The 22,669-nt window shown below is 41.8% G+C and overlaps 1 protein-coding gene across 2 annotated transcripts in view; it reads right to left on the reverse strand.

The window, feature by feature from the left end:
* The window catches only part of LOC144756261 (complement factor B-like), a 457,893-nt gene that overhangs the window by 276,537 nt on the left and 158,687 nt on the right, over positions 1-22,669 (reverse strand). For both annotated transcript variants that reach the window (XM_078645906.1, XM_078645904.1), the window contains exons 8-9: positions 7,229-7,360; positions 6,751-6,840 (exon numbers count right to left, since the gene is read on the reverse strand). In XM_078645906.1, coding sequence (XP_078502032.1) covers positions 6,751-6,840; positions 7,229-7,360 — 222 coding nt within the window. The remainder of the gene's footprint in view (positions 1-6,750; positions 6,841-7,228; positions 7,361-22,669) is intronic.

The raw sequence follows: 22,669 nt of genomic DNA on the forward strand, positions 1-22,669 counted from the left end.
CTGTTATCAGGGATTTATCACTGCCTCGAATTTCATTGCTAAATCCTAATTCTGACAAAATGGCAAAATTCCATATTCTCCCCTGATTTTTTTCTACTTAAGGGGTAACAGAGCCCAATTGTTCTGGTCTCAAGCTAGAGGCTCAGGGAACAGTCAGTGTACTGGTGGCAGTCTCAAGGTCAAGTATTCATGTGTCCTTGCCAGAGAATTTGCCTGATCAGTTTATCGCCCTCTACTGAGATTTCTTTTTATCGGATGTAGGACAGCAGTCCTTCCTATAAGTAAAGTTCAGCAGGTTGTAGGCATGAGCTGGGATACAATAAAGCCAACTCAGCCTCTCATTCTTTCGATTTCGGTCAAGATGAAGGTCACTTCACTGGAAGAAGAGTAGAGTGAACACACCATGAAAACAATTTAATTATTTGCAAATGTGTGTCTACCGCATTGTATCAAGTAGGTATTTGCCTCCAACTGTATGTATGTAGAATGGATAGATCCTCTTGTGGGAGCTGGAATGTGCCTTCCTCTAATGTTCTCGTTTGTTGTATAGTACTCTTGCCCCTTTTCTTGGTTATCCTAAATTGTTTTAAATGCTGCAGACCGAGTGTCGACCTTTTATTGATCGAATGCAGCAATGTTTGGTCCTTGGAGTGTGTACGTTTCGTTACACTGGAGACAGGGCAGAGTGAAGCGTCACAGGCTCAGGCGGGTGGACGCTAGCCAAAGGCCTTTGTGCAGTGCACGTGGTGTTTTCTTATTCCATATCTTGGGGTTGGAATATACTCCTTCCGGATACCGTTTCTCATAACAGTAAAAAAAAAAAAAAAGCTACTTTTTTTAGTTCTGCGTTGTACAACTACATATTTCTGTTCCTACTCATTATATATTGTGCCTGGGATGTGATCAAAACGTGGAAACAAACTGTGTCGGGCATGATCCTCCACGAACCCTTTTTTTAAGAGTTGGGGGTCACTTGTTTAAGCTACTTACTTGGTAAATATTTTTATTATCATACCTCCTGAGCCCAGTGACCTCAACCTCACACCATCACTCGAGTACACTCACCTCAGACTTCCCTCATCTAGTGTACAGACTTCCCGCTATTGCCGTCCATCTGTGTACGTTAAGGAATGCACTGAGGTCGCATCTGCATTTGGAATCTGCACTGCAGCCCGTCCCGAGGTTGTCCGGGGCAGAAGGGGGCTGGGGGCATCAGAGCGGTCATCAGCGGGAGCAGCAGAGCCGGGGAAGGAGCGTCCTGAGAGCCATGAGGGGCGGAGGAGGGAGTGCGGCTGAGAGCCTGGGGAGCGAGCAGGGCCGAGGACAGGCAGCAGACTATGTGGCTTTTGGTTGGCAGGCTTACTGACGTTGCTGGTGCTGCTCTGGGCTTCCGAGGCCGGGGCCCCTACGTGCGGAGAGCAGGTGAGTGCAGCATGGCGGGGCTCTTACTGACGTTGCTGGGGCTGGTGCTGCTCTGGGCTTCGGAGGCTGGGGCCCCTGCGTGCGCGCTCCTGTCCGTTTGTTGTGCATGTCGCCCTCCGCAGGGTGTCGTTTCTGTGCTCCTGGACGCTCCTGCCCGCTCCTGGCCGACCGGTTTACTTTACCAAAATAGCCGACCCGTGATGTCAGCACGCCTAAAATTCTACGTCGTTAGCGCAAATGCCCACCTCAGAGATGGCGCTACTTCCAAGGGACTACTTTGGCAAATAACGTACTTTGCCCTTCTAAGGTATATTTTTTTCTGTTATATAGCCTATGTCCATCTGCTTACCCTAACGTTTCAAATGATGTATTGGGTGTTTTGATTGGCGCTGTGGTTCCCGAGTTTACCCGCCTCAAAGGTTCCCAGTTCTCTCTTTATAACAGTAGTATAGATATATACATATATATAGTATACATCCTAACCCTAAAATCACCCTTACTTCCCTTTAGCTCCACTCACCCATGAACTCAAGAATCACCCTTACCTCCATTCACTCCTAAACCATTACTTTTAAATAACATAATTATGTTATTATACATATATATTTACTGTATGGTAAATACTGTGATGTACCGGCATAAATACTTATATGTGTGGTACTTACTATGTGCTAAAGGCATGCATGGTGAAGACACGCTTAGTAAAGGATCCATGGTAAAGACTGTGGGTCAGTCTATAGTACTCTCTCACGCAAGTCTTCCAGTAAGCTAGACTTTCTGCGGGCCTTCCTCAGTATGAAGACGCAGTTTGCAGTCCAGCAAATTGGCAGGCAGAGAGGCCTCTTTTTTACCCCCAACTCATACAAAAAGCTGACTCTACATGTATCCTATCAATCGAACAAAGATTCTACACCCAGTATGGTGTTTTCTCTGCTATATTTGTGTACAGGCCTGAAGTACAGATAACAAATAGTGAACCAATTAGTGTCTAAGGGTTCCATCCTTATATCATTCTGGTAATAAAGTGTGACCTACTAATAGGGCCTGCCACATTCAAAGGTTCATAGGTTCCGTAAAAACCTACATCAGCCTATGGTCTTTGTTGCTGACCATATTTCATGGGTTTCTAAGCCCAAGATTCAGACAGACCAGTCTCACTGGGCAAGGTGTCATGTGTACTGGGCTCAAATTCAGACCAGTATAAGCTCTTATTGCATACAGAGTTGAATATAACAAAGAAAAGGGGAGGATGATTTTCCTCAGGGTATGGGAAAACTATACTAAAGAAAGATAATTACCTGAATATATCCCCGCCCACCAGGTATACGGGTTTCGGGAGGGTGGCAGGAATGGTGTATGTTCAGAAGCATTGTCCAATATGAACATCTTCCTGAAATAGAGATGAGACCCTACCATACACCAGTGTACCAAATTAAGCACACATAGATATATATCCTCCTACCTACTCCAAGCAAACTTAAGGCAAGGAACCAGCACATAGGCCTGGACACACTGTTCACTAGGGCAATGCATCAGCCAGTCTCCGCACAGGGGCCCTGATAGAAAGACCTTCGCTCCTCAACTATATTTTCTCTGCCACTATTGTCAGACATCGTATAGCATGCATTGAGGGGCACTAGTCACCTTCATACAGCTGAAATAGAACACACTTTTTATTGCTGCCTTATATTAGAGCTCCAATTAGATGTCAACAAAAGAAGAAAAATAAAATGGAGTACATTCAGTGAGTTTGCAAAGTTGGAAAACCACAAGGTAAACCAGAAAAATGTTAGTTACAAATATGAATGTGAAGGCCAGTATGCAAGCGGAGAAGGAAAACAAGTATGCAAATGAAAAGGCTTATGGACATATGGAAGTAGAGATGACTGGGCATTCTGCATTATCTATTTTCTTAGTACAGTGAAAAATGTAAATCCTGCCTGTATCATTTTTATATATTTTTATGTAATATAGTACTGATAACCACACATATAATCAAGAATGAACCAATATTATCTAATCAAATATGGATTTAGTTTTATATTAGTTTGAAGCCTCTGCATTTTATATTTTCTTAGTACTATGAAAATGTAAATCCTGCCTGTATCCTGTTTATATACTTGTGTGTAATATAGGGGGGAGATCACGTTTTGGTTCTCGTGATCCCACTCCCGCTTGAGTGGGACTCACCACTCGTTCTGGAGTGTTTTATGGACTCACCTGTGTGTTAGCATTTTTAGTAATTTCCTTTCCTTGTAACACCCTACGGTTTGGGAGGTGCCTGGCTCCTGTGTTTTTAAAAATCAACCCACTTCCTTTCCTTGTAGCACCTCTCTGGGGAGAGATCACTTTTTGGTTCTTGTTATCCCACTCCCGTCTCAGTGGGACTCACCACTTGTTCTGGAGTTTTTTATGGACTCACCTGTGTGTTAGCATTTTCATTAATTTCCTTCCCGTGTAACACCCTCGGGTTGGGAGGTGCCTGCCCTCCAATGTTATATATACTGGCTGAGTGACAGTGAGAGAGCTCCAGTGTTAGATGCAGTGCAAACAGTGATAGTGCTCCAATGTTCTATATACTGGCTGAGTGACAGTGAGAGAGCTCCAGTGTTAGATGCAGTGCAAACAGTGATAGTGCTCCAATGTTATATATACTGGCTGAGTGACAGTGAGAGAGCTCCAGTGTTAGATGCAGTGCAAACAGTGATAGTGCTCCAATGTTATATATACTGGCTGAGTGACAGTGAGAGAGCTCCAGTGTTAGATGCAGTGCAAACAGTGATAGTGCTCCAATGTTCTATATACTGGCTGAGTGACAGTGAGAGCGCTCCAGTGTTATATATAAAGACTGTAACAGTGGAAGAACTTCAGTGTAAGATATACGAGTTTTACTGGCTGTTTAACAGTGAATGCTCCAGCCTTACTACCAGTGTTACAGTAAGCGTGCATCAATGTTAGGTTGATTGACGGTTTAACAGTGAGATCCCTCGCATATCAGGTACACATACTGTGTAACATTGAGAGCTCTTCTATGCTAGATATACCAACTGGAAGACAAAAGAGAGCTGGGTGATCCCTTGCAATTATATTTTCCAGGACCTTCCGAAAGCAGGCCACGTTTAAAAACAGCAACAAGATCAGTTCCTAATCACAATGGAAGCCGTTCATTTTTTAGGTCTCGCATAGGCAGCGCATGCGCTGCCTCTTCGAGGCATCAAGTAGTCAGCATTACTAGTGAAACTCCACCCATTGCGTTTCTCTTTGTTTTGTTGCTTGCCATTGGTGAAATCTGGCATTGCTCCTCTTATCTCGCTCATTGTTGGCTAGTCGTCCGATAAGTCGCTTCCGGTTTCTTCCATTTCTGGAGGAAGCAGCATCGACCAGCTACAGTCAACTTAAGCTGCAGGGCGGTATCTTTTATTGTAGGGACTACTTCGTTGTTGCCTGGTGCCTCCTCTCACAGCCGGACAGGAACAGGACGCACTTGGGTCCCCAGTACTTCTCTCTGTAAGTACACAGCACTCGGGACCCTTTCTCTGTATTCCGTCCACTCGTGGAGTCTGGAGTATGCTTTGCTACAGCGGGCCTCCTTGGGAGTGATGAGCTGGCCTTAGTCAGAGTGAGTCACTCCTGCAAGCAGTGCACCGGCCGGCCTCTGCTCCTTCCTGGGTGTGTTAGCGCTTCCAGCTCAGTACCACTCCCTTTCAAGCCAACTTTGGGACAGTTTGGGGGTGCGGCACCCAGAGGCGAAGCAGGAGATAGCTGCCGTTCTGGGGCTTCTGCTCTGGTCCCGCAGTTGGACGTGCGGTGAAGTCTTGCACTGAGTGCCGGGCACAGGATCCCTCCCGCCGCTCGCACTGTTGCTGTTGGGAAGTTTGCTACCGAGTGCTGGGGACCGGAAGCAGGGTTCCGCAAGTGCTGGCAGCACACAATGAGGTTCAGGTGCACCCTCGAGGGGCAGAGCAGTCAGAAGAGGACAATCTAGATGGCCCCTACCTCCCTGCGCCAGTTCCCCTCATTTCGGCCAGCATTCAGACGAGCAGTGCGAGTGGAGCTCTTTGTGAAAGTAAGAGGCAGCTTCCCGTTATCACTTGTCGCTGACCCCTGAGGGTGGGGATCCCGGCTACCACCCCATATCTAACAAGCCCCTCCCCATCCGCACCTCTTTTCTGCAATAACTGTTTTTTTTAAAACTTTCTCTGATTCGCATGTGCCCTCCCTAAAAGCGCTTTAGACGCTCACCTGTTGGAAGGAACTTTAAGTTCCTCTCTATAACAACCTAATTTGTGCCAAGGTAACACCTGTAAAGCACGCCCTGAAATAGAAAAAAACACAATGAATGGATGCCTTTGTTTCCAAGCGCTACACTAAGAGAGTGCACCGCTGGATGAGAGACGCCATTTGAGCTGAAAATGAACGTCTCACCCTTTGAACACGCGAAGATAGAATAGTGTAGATGAACCCTGCCTGGGGCTTGTGAAGGTCTCTTTTCTACCCAGTCCCATGGACCACAGAGATCCGCATGAAGGGTTGCTGGCCGCTCACTGTGATGTGTGTGCACTCTGGGGTGGTGGGGTTACTGATTAACCTGATCTCTGTCGGGTTCAGTGACTTAACCCCCTTGACTTTCCAGCTACAACCAGTGCATTTCCTGCCCTCCACTCTCTTGCTGCAGTCCGTGTGAGGTTCACAAGAGCTCTCATGATATTTGTATGGGGAGGGCGGAGGCTGTACACTGCAGGATTAAAGAAGCATGCTTTCCTTCCTGTTTGGCAGTTTGCCAAGAGGATGTGATGCAAGGTTGTTCAAAGAGGCTTAACTTGATTTTTGTTAAAGCAATTCTCTGGTGTGGTTTTTTTTGGGGAGCTTGTGCCGCTTTGTCTTGTGGTACCTGTAGTTCGGCATTATTTATCATTGGAAATGGATAACAGTAGTAAAAACTGGGGCAAGCACAAAAACGGCAGCGAGTGGAAGTCGTGCTACGTGTAGTGGGGCACTCAGTTACGGCCTTGCATTTGTAATGCAATAGGTCTTGCATTTTAGGAACTTTGACCTATTGGTATTGTAAATGGTAATGCCTTTTAATATTGCAGGTTTTTTAAACACCTTAATAAAAAAGCATTGTCATTTACAATGGCACTTCAAATGCTTGTTTAGAATGTTGTGTGTCCTTGTACAAATAGGTTTGTCCTTGACACACAATGTAAATATGTATATTAAAGTAGGCAAGAGATATAATGACTAAATACATCATAGAACATGGTGCCACTGTACATCAGTGGCATAGTTGGCATTTGCTCCCCTTGGCTCCAATCCTGCTTTTCTTACCCAGATAATCTTCTCTCCCCTCACTGATTTTCAAAAAGTCGTGGATCCTCAACATGGAAAGTTTGGGGTCTCCTCCCATGTTGGATTTTCCTAAAAAGAGGAAAATAGTTATGTAATGGTACCATTAACAGTGTGACAACAAGTTGTGAGTCCATTTAAAGGCTTACATGTGATTTGTAAGACCCAAAGAACATTAACAACAATAAGAATAAAGTCCTGCTGCAGATTAGTGGCTGAGGTGGGTAAGCCCAGTCTTTGCACAGGATTTAAACCAGAACTTTCTACCAAGTTGAGATGAAGCAAAGACAGAACTCTAACTCGGTCTCTGCTACCAAATGGCAGTTTCTTACCTCAGACATCCTCATCAGCTTCTCTCTTGTCCACAAAGGGACTCACCACCTGTCAAGCCATCCCTTCCTTTCAGGCTTTCTAGGTAGGGATGCACAGCTTCTAAGATATATTAGTAGGTGGGACCTACCGTCAGTCATGAGAATGATCACATGCCGGATATCATCGAACTTGTCGGCGTTACGCTGTGAGTGCAGACTCATCATGTTGTAAACAGTTTCAATCGCGAGACGGGTGTTCGTGCCCGACTTGCCTTCGTGCTCTGTGGAATAGAGAGAAAGACTCAGGCGTGTACTTCAAATGGACATCCATTGAAAAGCAAAGAGCTTAACCTCTAATGGTTCTTCAATGTCCCTTTGCTTGAGATTGTCCGTTTGGGTTGTAAAACCTATTGTGACATCATTCACTTGATGGAAACTATAAATAGGCACACACATTACATACAAATGGCCATTATAAATATATATTCCAAGAAACAGCTAGGGACTTATAATGTCCCCCCAATAGAAAAAAGTTAAAAGAGAGAGACATAATAGGGACTCTTAGCCCTTCTATTTCCAACAATTAAGGCCCTTTAACATCTAGTGGTGAGAGAGATAATTATCACACGTCTCACAATCTTAAATGCACTTAAGCTTTCACCTCTGATGTGACCTCCAAGTGGCATGATGGTTCGTAGCACCTCAGCCACTGTCTTTCCAATGCAAACATAACAGGGAGCTTTATTGATTCAACGCCTCAAGTCCATTATAGAATGCTGTTGATATGCACACCATCTGCACACACGATAACACACTTACTGTATAGACACCCGGAAGAGGATCGACATCTCATGCAACAGGTCATGGAAAAGTCTCAACCTCCCAAAATCGCAGTGCATCTTCAGTGCATCTTCTTTCTTTTCCCCTGAGTTAGGCACCCCATTGAGGATAATCCTATCTGAGTTCTTTTAGACTTGGAGGAACGTTACTTCAAACAGTATAGTGTTAAATATTTTTCAAATGTTCTGGTTAGACAGGGTAACAATCGGTGGTATCTACTCAAATTACAACATGAAATGAAGATCATCTGCATCCAAGAGGCACAAAACAGTAGTTTACTCAATATGCTTCCTTATTCTGTAGAGAGCCCAAGTTGGAGTCTTTACCTGGAGATCAGTGGTAGTGCTACAAACAGGAGCAATCATGTTTAGTGCCAGGTTTTCGCTTAGGGGTAATTAGGTGTGGAACAATTGATCAGGTTTATGGTAATTTACTTAGGAAAGCTGTTATGTCCCTCTTTTTAGTGGTTCAAATGTGCGCTAGGGGTAGCAGGCAGTTGGCGAATAAACAGATTAACTCACAGGGAAAGATAAGAGCAGCTTTGGTAGAAAGCAAGGATGCATTATTAGCACCTACACTGTCCTTATGAATCTACATGAATAGCTCTTTGAGTGACAGAGACTAAAGTTTGGTAGCTCTCAGCAGGGAACAGATGGCAACTAAGAACCACTTACCTGGAGAGGAATCCAGGAGGACAAGAATGCTGCAGCTCAAATAGTAAGTGAGGTCTTACTTGGGGATACCACTGCATATGGAGATGGCATGCTTGTTAGTGTGCAGTTCCATAAAATCCTTTATAGTAGGGTACGAATAAACAGACTGGTGTTCTCTACTTTTAAGATATGCTGCAGTTGAAGCTAGATTAACACATATAGATGTGTATGCCAACCCGGAATTTTCCTTATGCAAAAGGTGGAAGGTGAACTACCGAGCCATTAGAGGGTTCATGTGTTGAGGATTTAACCACCTGACAAAACCATTTAACTACATAACATAACTCTTGTGAAATGCTTTACCTAGATTCTTTTTTTTTGTTCAATAATTGTATTAGTTTTGCAAAGAGGCATATAACAAGTTAAATACAAAAAAAAAGTGATATAATTGCTCAAAAAAGAAATACAAGATTTCAGCTGCAAATGCAAATATATCTCATATAGTTCCTTCAAAAATTTTATCGGTGTGTTGCAAAAAAGTGAGAAGAATGACAACCAGGAACCATAAGTCAAAAGTATCACTTTGATAAAGAAAATTGTTTAAGGGGTGAAAAAAGGAAAAAGAGAAAGAAAGAAAGCTGAAGACAGAAAGAAAAAGAAAGAAAAGCACAGGGGAGAGTTAAGAGGGAAGGGAGGAAGGAAGGGAAGGATCTCCTGCAACACTACAAAAATAAAGAAACAACAGTAATCATATAGACCCCACAAAGGGATATTGCTCCACCAACCCTTTTGATGCCAAATCCATATACTCATCTAAAGCTCTCCAAACTCCATTAGAAATAGAGGGGGAGAGATGAGCCTCATCTACCGAGGTATGCGCTCCTCGTAAAAAAGATACCCACGCCCACCAAGTATGTTAAGAGATGGAATTAAATGATTTCCATTCCATAAGGATAATCTTCACCACAATTGTCAATAGTAAATCTATTAATTGCAAATCTAAGGAGTCCAAAGGTAATGGTATAGGTGAGGCCCATAGGCCCAACAAAACCATGGTAAAAGAGAGCTGAAATTGAATCTTAAATATTAACATGAGATGTTTATGGACCAAATCCCAAAAAGGCTAGAGTAAAGAACACTCAAAAAACATATGAGGATAATTACCTGTAGCCAAATCACAACTCCAGCAAAGATCATCATCTTTAAGACTAAGAGAATGTAAGCATGCTGGAGTCCAATGTAATAGATTAAGAGAGAAGAATTTAGATTGAATTAGAGAAGGGGCAATTTTATTACGAAGAGAAAGCCTCCCAATCAACTGCCAAGTATCTGAGGAGATATGCGTGGTAAGATCATGATCAAAATGATGCAACCATTTCCTGTTGAGTAACAGTAGTCAAGGCAGGTGGATTGGAAGACAAAAATGTATAAATCTTAGAAGCCACATGGCCAGATCTAAGCCACAACTGTAATAGAGCTGTAGTAGGAGAAACTGGATCAAGACGCAGCTTACCAAGAGCAACTTTTTTTTTAAAAAAGGTATAAAAAACAAATTAGTAAGAGAAAACTGTTGAGCTAAGGAAGAAAAAGGTAAGGGGTCATTATTAGAATCATAAAGATGATGAACCAACGTAACTCCTTTATTAGCCCAATAAGTCATTAAACTGGAATCAATAGCAAATTTAATTTTAGAGTTGCGCCATAAAGAGGACCACCTAGATTTATGAATTGGTGTAGAGACTTTCTTATCAATAGTTTTCACCGCTGCAATGGTGTCTGAGATAATGGATCGAGAAAACTGATTAGACAACGTGGATGTAGTTAAGAAAGAGGAGGAAGGTAAGGGGGAAGAAAGTTCTTGTTCAATCAACACCCAAGATTGCGTGTGGTGAGTATCTGAGGAAAACCACTAAGAAAGCTACTTGATACTTCTCCCAATTGGGGAAATTACAATCACCCATAACATAGGGTTTCCTTAAAGACCTATAAGCAATTCCTGCTCTCTTATCACTACAGAGGAACTTAGAGGTGAGAGAATCAATTTCATGAAAAAAAGATGAAGATAGCCTAATAGGAATCATAGAAGATACAAAATTAATAATGGGTGTTATCATCATTTTCAAAGTTTGAAGGCGTCCCCACCAGGAGATATGCTTAGGAGACCACGTATCTAAAAGATGACAAATTTTGAGTAAAGTTTGAGCCTCGTTATAGGCTACAGTGTCATAAAGAGTACTACAAAACCAAATCCCCAAATACTTAATCTGCTTTGATTGCCATTTAAAGCTAGCATTCCCCATATGAGCTGGAAAACAATAAGCATTGAGCGGAAACATCTCCGTTTTGTCTTTATTAAGGGAATACCCAGAGACACTAGAAAAAAGATTAATAGTATCCAAAATAGCAGGAATTGCAGAAACGATATCATCAGAGAAAATGAGTACATCATCTGCATAAGCAGATGTTTTGATGCAGTGTGGACCAAAATTAAACCCTTAATATCTTGATGAAGATTAATTAACTGCAGAAGTGGATCAATAGACAATAAAAACAAGAGCGGGGACAAAGGACATCCTTGTCTAGTACCTTGACAAAGGTTAAAGAACGAGGACGTAGCACCATTAACTCTGATATTTGCTCTCGGATGTGCATATAAGGACATAACCATATTAACAAAAGAATCACCAAGATTGTGGGCACAAAGCACTGCATGTAAAAAAGGCCAGGAAACCTTGTCAAAAGCCTTCTCGGCATCAAGGGCAAGAGCAGTCGCCGGAAGGGTAGACAATTTAGCTTTCCCTTTGATGTGGCAAAAGGTACGAATATTGTCTCTAGCCAATCTACCTTTAACAAAGCCCGTCTGAGATGGATGAATAAGCAGTAGGATATAGGATTCCAAATGTTTGGCCAAGATTTTAGCAAAGATCTTTGCCTCCATATTGAGTAGGGATATGGGGCGAAAATTCTTAGGATCCGAATGATCCTTGCCTTCTTTTGGTTTTACTACGATACTAGCATCAGCAGCAGAGCCCGAAACCGAACCTGATGATATAAAGGTGTCAAAGACATTTTTAAGGCGAGGAACAACAGAAGTAAGAAAAGTCTTATAGAACATGATGGGAAATCCATAAGGTCCCGGAGCCTTCCCCGAGCGTGTGGCCTTAATTGCATGTATAATCTCTTCAGCACTAATCGGACCACCCAACTTCACACCGTCATCATCCAAAACAGTCTGAATAGGAATCATCTTTAAAAATTGTTGACATTGATCAAATGGGATGGATTAGGAGGAGTGTACAATTTGATATAATAGTCACGAAAAACCTCAAGAATCTCCTTAGTTTGAAATGTCTTGGTACCAGAGCTATCAGTAATACAAGAAATCTGAGATAACCTAAGGTTAGATTCCTGACATTTTAATGTCGCTGCCAAAATCTTACCTGCGCGGCTTTTCAAAAGTAGGCGTTTGGATTTCTGAGCTTGAACCCCAATTTGAGCTCTTTTAGTGACAATAGTATTGTAGTAATATTTAAAATTCTTAATGGTTTGTAGTACTTGTTTGTCTTTGGAATGCGATAAAGAGACTCTTGCCTCTTAATATCATCAGCTAAGTCTGTAAGTTCTTTCTTATTATCAGCATTCCTCCTTGCCATACGTTTAATAACTTGTCCTCTAAGCATACATTTAAAAGCATCCCACATAACTATTGGAGAGCTGACTGAGCTTTCATTATCAGAAAAATAATTATCAATCTCCTCATTTAAAGCCGCAACCTGAGTCTGATCATGCAGAATTTCCGTATTTAACCTCCAGGTACGAGGTTCTTTCTTGTCAGTAAGATTGAGGAGAGAAAAGGATACTTCAGCATGATCAGAGACAAGAATAGGATGGATGTAAGGAGACGACGAAACCTGTAAAAGAGCTGAGTGGACTAAAAGATAGTCAATACGAGAAAAGCTAGAATGAGGTGAAGAGAAAAAAGAAAAATCACTTCCAGTAGGGTTATGTAGATGCCACAGGTCTTGAAGATTAGCAAAGGCACACATATTGATCATCTGTTTGTGAGCCCTAGGGGGACGGAATTTAAAAGCAGAATGACTATCTAAAATCGGGTCCATAGGAAGATTAAAATCTCCACCTACTATCAGATTACCCTTATGAGGAACCTCAGACAATTTTTTGGTGATCGACCGCCAGAACGATGGATCGTCACTATTTGGAGCATAAATATTCATAACATAAAGATCAAGAGAGCCATTAGAAAGTCGGGACAGCAGACATCGCCCTTCCGAATCATGCTTTGCAGAAACCACAGATAACCCTGAATTTTTAGAAATTAATATTATCACTCCATTCTTTTTACCAGAGGCATCAGAGCACACCACATCAAGGACACACTCTTTACTCAATAATAAAGCTTCTTTGTAAGATATTTTCGTTTCCTGTAGTAACACTAAATCTGTAGAAAGATGCTTGCAATAATCCAAAATCTTAGCCCTTTTCACCGGGTGATTCAATCCACGTACATTAAGCAACAATACGTTCAACCCAGGCATAAAAACAGAAGAACATAAAATCCACGAAACACTGATCTTAGAGAAGATAATCCAAAAGGAAAAAAAGGAAAAACAACACAGACACAGCAACATGAAAGACACCACAAATAATAGGCGCCAGCAGGAGATCCAGGAAAAGAAAGAAAGGAAGAGGAGATAGAAAAGAGAAAAAGAAAAAAGAAAACCAGAAAGGGGAAATAGGAAAACAAGAAGAAGAAACCCACCAGGGGAGGTCTAGAAGAGACCAAGTGTAATAATCCAAATCCAGTTAAGTTTTAAGAGATTTATTTCAGCAGCACAGCATGTAATCCAAACATGGCAACAGCAGCAAAGAACTGACAGGTAGTATGGAATGATACATGAGCAAAGCTCTGTTGGAACACAGAACCCATACAGAAACATAACATGCCGCATGCACTTAAAGAAACACAATATGAATGTGAATAATAAGTATAAATACATATGTAGAATGTAACACCAAGTTCATACGAGGGGGGAACATGGAGAGGTAAGCAGAAAGGACACCAAGGGAAAGGAAATAACAGCCCATTACCTCATACGGCTATAAGAGATATAAGAAGAAATACAAGGATTGATAGGAGAGATTCGCAATTATACAATATAGCTAAGCATAGGTATATCTAGTAATAGAAAGAAGAGAAGCATGAACAATCAAATCAGGTACCATCACACAGTAGAAAATAGAAAAACATCTACATAATAAATATATAAAAACAGATAAGGACTAAATCCCAATGTATAACAATAGAAGAAGTATCCTACGTCAAGTATAACAAGAAAAAGGAAGACATATAAATTCTTCAAAATGATCAGTAGGATCAAAGAGCTATCAATTCATAAAACACAAACCGTAAAACGGATATCATAATACAATTGATTCATAGTTCAATAACAAAGAAATAGAGGAATATCAATAAATACCAGTAATTATAAAGCCAAATCAACAAGCAAAATGATCAGAAGGATCAAAGATATATTAATTCATAACTCACAAACCATAAACAGAGATCAAAATACAATTGATTTATATCTAAATACCAATAAATCAGAGAAGTACTCAATGAAGAACAATAAATAGAAATCCAAATCAACAAGAATAAGCAAGGCAAGAAAGGAGGACAAATTATATATTCACATCAAAACATATAAGGATAGAGAGGAAGGGTCATCTAATGAACAGAAAAATATGAATACATATCACCGAAACTAGAGCAATGAAAGAAAATACAAAGAATTCTAGACAACGGTATAATAAATCAGAACAATACAACAATAAAGAAACTATAACTATACAGCCAAAAACAAAAAAGAATGATATAAACATGAATCAAAAGCAGATGACATACTCACAGAAAAATAGATAAAGGCATCTATTGAAGGTCAAATAATGTAGAAAATACTATAGAAGTATAAAGGAATCGACAATAAGAACAACAATATATATAGGATAATCAACAAACACCGAATCACAAAAGTAACGAACAACATAAAAAAAGAACATGTAAAATAAACAGTGGAACACCATCATTACATATCAATGTATCCATCAGAATATAAAAGGAAAGAGGCACAGAAAGTGAAAGACATATTAACAGGATACCAGCTATGAAACATGAGCAACAAACTAAGAGTAAGCGAAATAAAACATATAGGCAAAAAGAGAAAGAGAACAAATAACACAAAATCTGCAATTCAAAACAAGGTTAAAACATGGCAACCACGGAGATATCATAAACCATATGTATGTCTAGGAGCCTGGTAAGTACAGCATTAGACTACAACAAGACTTATACACCAAAAACATTACAAGAGAGAAGACAACATTCCAGAAAGTACTCAAGAACCGGAAGGTCCAGGAGAAGGTGAAGAATCCATCTGGGACTCCATCTGGTTATCCAGGAAGGTGGAAAGATCCGCAGGCTCATAGAAAATTTGAGAGCGACCTCTAAAAGTTATATGGAATTTTGAAGGACCAGCAAAGGAAAATGGAATGCTCATGTCGATTAATCGTCTTCGTAGATTCAGGAAGCCTTTCCGTCTAATAACAGTGTCTCTGGCAAAGTCTTGGGAAATAGCAATCCTGTGGCCCTCCGATGTAATCGCATTGTTCTTACTCATTTGAGCTAAAATTTGTTCAGAGTGTTGATGACGCAGTGGTTTAAAAATCACCGCCCTAGGATGAGGTGAAGATTTGGGGCGAAAAGTGGGAACACGATGGGCACGTTCAATCTCAAAGTCTTTTTGAAAGGAAATCTGAAGAACAGAAGGGATCCATTGATATAAAAAGTCTATCAAAGAGGACGCAGACTTCTCTGCATCCTCGGGCAGACCAAAAATACGCAGATTACTCCTTCGATTGCGGTCTTCTTGTTCCGTAAGATCTCTCCGTAGCGCCATCATGGAGCGTTCCATCTGTTGTATTGATTTAGAGTGTTGTTGCGTAGTATCCTCTGCACCACTAATCCGTGACTCAGCAGCCGAGACACGAAGAGATAAGGATTTGAAATCGTTTCTGATGGCTGCAACCTCAACTTGAAGTAAGTCAGTATTGGTTTTGGTCGATTGCGCAATATCATGAACAGCATTTAACCTGGACAGAATGGTATCTAACGTAGTGCCAGCATCTTTCTGAGCTGATTCTGGAGTAGGAGAGGTCTGCTTAAACCTCTTAAGGTTACCTTTCGAGTCTTTGGTTTTGGGAGAAAGACCCATGTTATCAGCCATTAGAGAGTGCGCGAAAAAACAAAAATACACACAGGTGCAGCCTGTATGAGTATAGTTAGGAAAGGTGCAGATATGTCAAAAACAAAAAGTCGCACCCTAGGGCACCAATAGCGTACTCAGAATATGTTTAGAGACATATGCACAGTACATCAAATAGTTCAATAGAATTGCACCATTGAGAATATCTCAGTGAAAGAGAAAATATGGCACAGGCTCCATTAGTAGAGAATACAAACAGTGTTGCATCTAAAATACAGACGTCGCCAAATTAAGGAACATGACTGTGGAGACAGATATCAAGAAAAATAAGGTATCAGTGAAGTACCACAAGGTTAGCAGTAAGCCTTCCGTGGGACGAGTTAGTTGCCACAAACAAAGAACATTCTCCTAAAGTGAAATGTCAGAGTCCCAGATATCAATGTCGCATCCTCAATGATGAACAAAAAGAACACCAAATAAAAGGTGCAACAGCTGAGGTAAAACAGAGTTGCCACTAACAGAGCACAAAATGGCGCCCATTTGTAAAGAAAAAATATAAAGAAGGGCACTGCGAGAGCAAGAGTGGCAAAACGGGCAACAGGAGCAGTAAAATGACCCAGATACCTCATTAATTAATCCAGAGTAAGGTTCGTTGAATTGTCACTGAAGACAGTCATTCAAAAAGGTCACTAATCACCATTTCATTACAGCTCCAAAAAACATGTTAGGAGAGAAAAAAACCTTCTTAAGAAAGCCAAAATAATCAAAGTGAGCAAGTATCACCTCATTCCCTGCATGCAGCGAAGGTTCCGGTGAAATACCCAGCACTTGAGGAGAGAAACGCGAGCGCCGCCGCCAGGATATAAAATGGCGGCCGCCCGCGAATTCCAGTGAGAAAGGCACTGCGGCGATTATCGAAGCCTGTCTGAACTGGGGTGGCAGAGTGGGCTAAAGAACGGTGATGGATTAAACCCAGATCTTTCGACTGGGTGTGAGTGTTTGATTGGTTCAGATGCTCCGTCCATCACCACTCCCTTTTGTACCGTGTGAGCAGCAAAAGTCACACTAACTGCTCACGGCATGTTCCGAAGCCGAGAGCGCCGGTTCCGGGCAAGTTTCGCCGCGTATGAGGGATGAAAATCTCCCCGACGGCCTCCGATACCCCGGAGCTCAATCGCAAACCGCCATCACACAGTGGCGCGCAAGCCACGCCCCCACTTTACCTAGATTCTTTTAAGATTTGGGAACATCTCATTCTAAGACTTCTGGTGCCAAATCATTGTATTCCAGAATTTGGGATTGACGTGGAGCATTTCACATTGATGCAGACTGAGCCAATCTGGACATACGGGAAGTCTTTGATGTGGATGCATGTACATTGCCTAGAAAAAGGAGCTCCATGGTCCATGATAATGAGAGTCATTGGTGCTTGCATCTTTTTGAACACAGCATAAGAGATCATTGGAAGTGGGGGGAGAGAATATGCAAATGTCCTGGACCAATCAATCCATAGTGCATTCTGAAAGACTGCATATTTAGAGACCCTGAGGAGAAGTTTTGGCGGTTGACGATTGTCTACATAGTGAACAGATCCATAGTTGTGGTACTCACTGGTAGAAGTACTAATCTATAAGGTGGGAATTGATCAACTATTCATGAATCTCCTAAAGGGGTCTTTTTAGGAGATATGCAAAACTTGCTCCAAGAGCAAGTGCAGGTGATTGTACTGTGACCAATGCCATATTGCTTGGGCCATCTTGGACAGCTGTGTTCTTCCTAGTTGTTAAATGTAGTACATGATGGTCACATGGTTTGTTCAAATTAAGACCAGGTAGTTATGCAGCCCGACTGAAAATCCTGACAGATTTAACACACCGAAGTGTTGAAAGCTCTCCGGAGGAGACCATTAACCCTGAATTTTGTTGCCAGGTATGTGTGCTTCCAACTCTGCAAGAGATACCTTTAAACTTTGAGCTCTGTTAACACTAGATCCTCTCAATCACGTTCCTCTTGTGACCATCGTTTGGCCAGACATTCTAGCAATAGACACATGTGCAGTTGAGCATTGGGGACCAACACAATGCATGACCCCATCAGTTTGATCCTCACTGTCAGAGAATAGGATGTCTGGTAAAGAGGAAGGCATTTCTGAAACTCCATGACTCGCTCTGTTATAGAAATGCATGGCCCAACACTAAAGAGCAGTGCCAAGAAATGTTTGAATCTCACATATGCCATAATTTGTGATATTGTTTGTGAAGCCTAATTACTGGATAATTCAAACTGTTTGTTGTGTGTTGGTGAGACACTCTGAGCGAGGTGTCCCCTTTACTAGCCAATTAGCTGGATAGTGATAGACATTTATTTGTGATGCAGATCTGCTGCTACTACAGCTAGTAATTTGTCGAAAGGTAAGACTTTGAACTGGTAATCTGTTACACTTGCCACATATCCTAAGTACTGATGATGCACTGGATGTATTGGAATGTGAAAGTAGACATTCTAGAGTTTAAGTGTTGTCATGTAGTCTGGTTGCAGATCTGAACCGTTGCTAAACATGAAGGTTTTGCTCGGCGTGAAGCATTTTTGGCAGCGAAGATTACTGAGGGTCTTCTCAAAGCTAAGGTTAATTTCAAGTCTCAAACTTGCCTTAATGTTGAGTCTCCTCCAAAGTTAAAATTGTTCTTCTATGTGGAATTTCTTCAGTGAGTACATTGGGCATTGAACCCAAGTGCAGAGTCAACTCTTTTTTGAGGCAGTTTCTTTGTAGGGAGTTAAGACTTCATTTAAGTTTGATCCTCAGGGGAACAGTCGATGGGTTTGCAGGGCTGTACCGTGTTAAGGGCAGTTTTGTCTCCGCCAGTTTTCTATGTTGAGTACAGAAACGCACGATGTACTACTTGTTCCTGGGTGCCGGCTGCAGTGGTGTTCCTAGAGCTTCACCTCCAGAGTCTGAGTCCTCAGAGATATTGTAGACACTCCATTCCTGTTGCCCTTCTACATTATTGAATGTTTACCCCTTATTGTCATTGGACTCACAGCACCAGCTGGTAGTGGACTCAGTAGAATCTTGCTGATGTATTAGGACATACTGTGCCCACCTTCTTTCCCTTCAGCGAAGGATGGTATTTTTGGATCGAAAGGCTTGAAGTTTCATAACTCTCAGCAGGAAGCTGATGGCAACCAAGAAAACCACCTGCTAGGAGAGGAATCGAAGAGGGCACGAATGCTGCGGCTCAAATAGTCTAGTAAGGATTACAGCCTTACTTGGGTCTGGCGATGCAAAGGGAGATGTCACTCTCAATAACACGCTGTTCCATAAAATCCTTTATAATGGGGTATGAAAAAACAGACTGGTGTTCTCTATTTTGTAGGTAAGCTGCAGTTGCAGCTAGATGACAGCATATAGATGAGCAGGCCAACCTGGCCTTTTCCTAGTGCAAAAGGTGGAAAGGAAAAATGCTGAGCCATTAGAAGGTTGATGTTTTGTGGATGAATGAGTCTTTCCTATAGAAACTAACCCTAGGCTCTTCAGCTCGATCCGGTCTTACAAGATGCTTGATGATGCGTTGGAAGTCCTTGGTGTTCTCCGGTATTAATAATGGTTTTGTAACACAGCTTTGTACTGAGCACTCAAAAACACCTCCAAGCCTAATGGCAGAAAAAAAAACAATCTAAGGTGAAGTCTTTGAATTTTTTTTTCAATAGTTCCATCAGTTAGCAGTCTGAAAGTTATAAAATATAACCATCATAGGGAGGATGTAGCTGAATGTAAAACACTAAATATAACCAAGGACAAAAAAGAAAGGAAGAAAAATAGAGGCAATGGAGATGGGTGGTCATGACTAAACTGCAGTCACGCAAGAAAACCCCTGAACGGCACCCATACCTTCCTGAGCTGAGCACACTGCTTAATATTCAGGCACTCCAAGAGGCCTATATTGATAAATTCATGCCATCACAACATGGCATTGGGAGCCTGGGCCAGTAGCCAATATCAGCCAGAATCATTCAAGCTAGAGCAATAGCACAGAAATAGATACCACTTAAATAGCCGGGTATTAGAGGTGAATGGCCCAGTATGATTAATGTAGGGTTCCAGCTCAGGGTAGTCGGACAAAGCATATTCTGCTTGCTAAAAATTGGCTGCCAAAAGTGAGAAATAGCAGGACAGTTGGCAAAAATATGGACTGAGTATGCCTGATTGCCAGAACACTGGAAGCACTTGGAATCCTTCCTCAAATTCATTCATAATAGATAGACGTTAAGGAGTATAATGAAAATCGTTGATAAATTTAAACTGAGTTTTAACCCGGGAAACGTTCAGAACTGTGTTAACAGAGCAATCAATGTCTTCCACCTTCAAACCCATAATGAAATGCCACAATTGCGGGTAGCGAATAAAACCTAAGCCAGGAAGAGAGAATCGCTGGGATAGTGCCTCGAAGGAGAGAAGGCAGTCACCCTTGAAGAAAGGGTAGATTAGTAGGATGCCTGCCGGTAATTAATGAAACTTTTGTGCAGTTGCCGGGAAAAGTTGGGATTATAACCTGGATAAGAATATGTGTTGAATAATGTAATCCCCGTTTTCAGAAAGGCCCAAATAGAGTCAAAGTCGGGACGTGAACGCAGCTAGAAAGTGAACACGTAGATCTGGCAATGAGAGTCCACCCTCCAGTCATGGCCTCTGCAACGTTCATATATAAGTCCTAGTTTTTTTTTGCCCCCAGATAAAATTTTGCAGACAGCCTCTATCTGCGTAACAAGGGCTTTGGCTAGATACAAGGGAATATACCGGAGGAGATACAAGCAGCGAGGGAGAATGATCATCTTAATTAAGTAACATCATCCGATTAAACCGATGTGTAGACTATGCCAGTTGCTGAATATCTCCTGAATTCTACTGGATAGTGTGCCATAATTAAGCTCGATTATATCTTTCATTTCCAGGGAGACTTCGACCCCCAAGCAGGTTGCCGACTTGTCCCATCGACCTGTCCCTCCGAGAAGAAACAGTGTTAGCTAAAAACTAGGGTCAAGGTTAAGTTTGTACCCAGAAATAGCCCCATACTCCTTTGCCATTCTTTTTTTAATAGCTGCTAAAAAATCCTCTGGGGCAGAGGTCAAGCTAGCAATATCATCTGCATAGGTGAGCACATTAAGCTCCAGCGGATGATTCTAAAGGGGAGCAATGTCCCTTGAACTCTTGAGAGCTTGAATATAAGGTTCTATATAAAGCGCAAATAGCAGAGGTGAAAGTGGACATCCCTGACAGGTAACATGATTTATCTGAAAATCAGCAGAAGAACCTAAACATAAAAAACACTACCCTTAAGATTCTGGTAAAGCTGTTGAACCAGAGCAATAAAACGCAGTCCGAACCCTGAGGCAACAATAGTGTCCCAGAGAAAAGGCCACGAAACCTGATCGTAAGCCTCTTCGGCATCTAACATTATCACCCCAACCAGATTTCTATGAGCACAGCCTGCCTCTAAAGCAGTGATTACAGTATTAACGTGACTAGTGGTATCCCACCCGGAACAACACAGTGTTGATTCTCATCGACAAGATCAGAGATAGCCATTGCAAGCCTATTAGCCAACATCCGAGTATAAATCTTGGAGTCAGCATTGATCAGCAATACAGAATGAAAAGAACCACAGAGAAAGGGATCTTTCCCTTTCTAAGGGAAGATAACGATATTGGTCTCCGTTCGTGACCCGGAAACCTGCCCAAGTAACTCAGAAGAGTGAATTAGTCAAGGAGGACCGGAACTACCAGATGTAGCAATCTAACATAAAATTCCAGGAGAAGTTGATCGGGCCACAAGCCATGCCTCGTGCCAGCTGGCCAAAAGTGACTTCTACTTCAGAAGCTGATATTGGACCTTATAGCCTATGCTCCTGTACAGTAGACAGTTTCCGATGATGGAAGGCCCGTAGAAACTGGAGTTTGGTCCAATTTTTGATTTGCTTGCTGACCCACTAAATAGAATGGTTACAAGCAATTCAGCTAACTAATTGAACTGCAGAGTAGGGAAGAGTTTCTCCCTCCTTCTGGACGAATGTTTTGAATCTATGGACCTAGAGGTATTCTGTTATATTTAATGTAGCTAACATGTCAGCATATTTTATTTAACCTGTTAATATAACCTGTTTGGTATTCCATTTAAATTGTGCATGTTAAAGTATTTTTATGTTCCAAGTAAAGCACTGTGTTGGAGAGTCCATTATTGCGCTGCTGGGTGGTTATTGAGTCCTGAGCTTGCACCACCCCGCATTACGTCCGAGATGCCTGTGACTGCTCACCATTGCTACCACTGAAAGTCAAGTGCTGATGGATTAGTTACTTACCTGTAATCCTAGTTCTCATCCAGGGGTATACTCATCAAAGTCATAATCTATGAATAATCCCCGCCCATGTGCGGGATCCCGGAGCATATAGAAAATACATATAAATATATATGTATATATATATGTGAAAACATATATTTGCAGCCTAAAACATTTCCTAACTGGCAAAATTGCCGCAAAATTACCTAAATTAGCATACATACAGTAGTACTCTTCCAAACCCTAAGGAAGAAAGAGAGCAGAAAACATTTGTATACAACAATGCTTTATTGCCATAGGAAAAAACCTGTAATTGCAAGCATTTGCCAGTAGGCTGCAGTAGAGTATAAAGCAAACAAAGAAAACTGACACCTTGCCTTTAAGGCATTAGAGTAGGGGTACCGTGCCTTTAAGACCTGAAGGCAACCCCCTGCTCCCATGGTGCACCACAGGTGACAGTTGGGTCAGTTATTTTTGGAGGTGCA

This window comes from Lissotriton helveticus, chromosome 5_1, assembly GCF_964261635.1.
Source record: "Lissotriton helveticus chromosome 5_1, aLisHel1.1, whole genome shotgun sequence".
Lineage (NCBI taxonomy): Eukaryota > Metazoa > Chordata > Amphibia > Caudata > Salamandridae > Lissotriton > Lissotriton helveticus.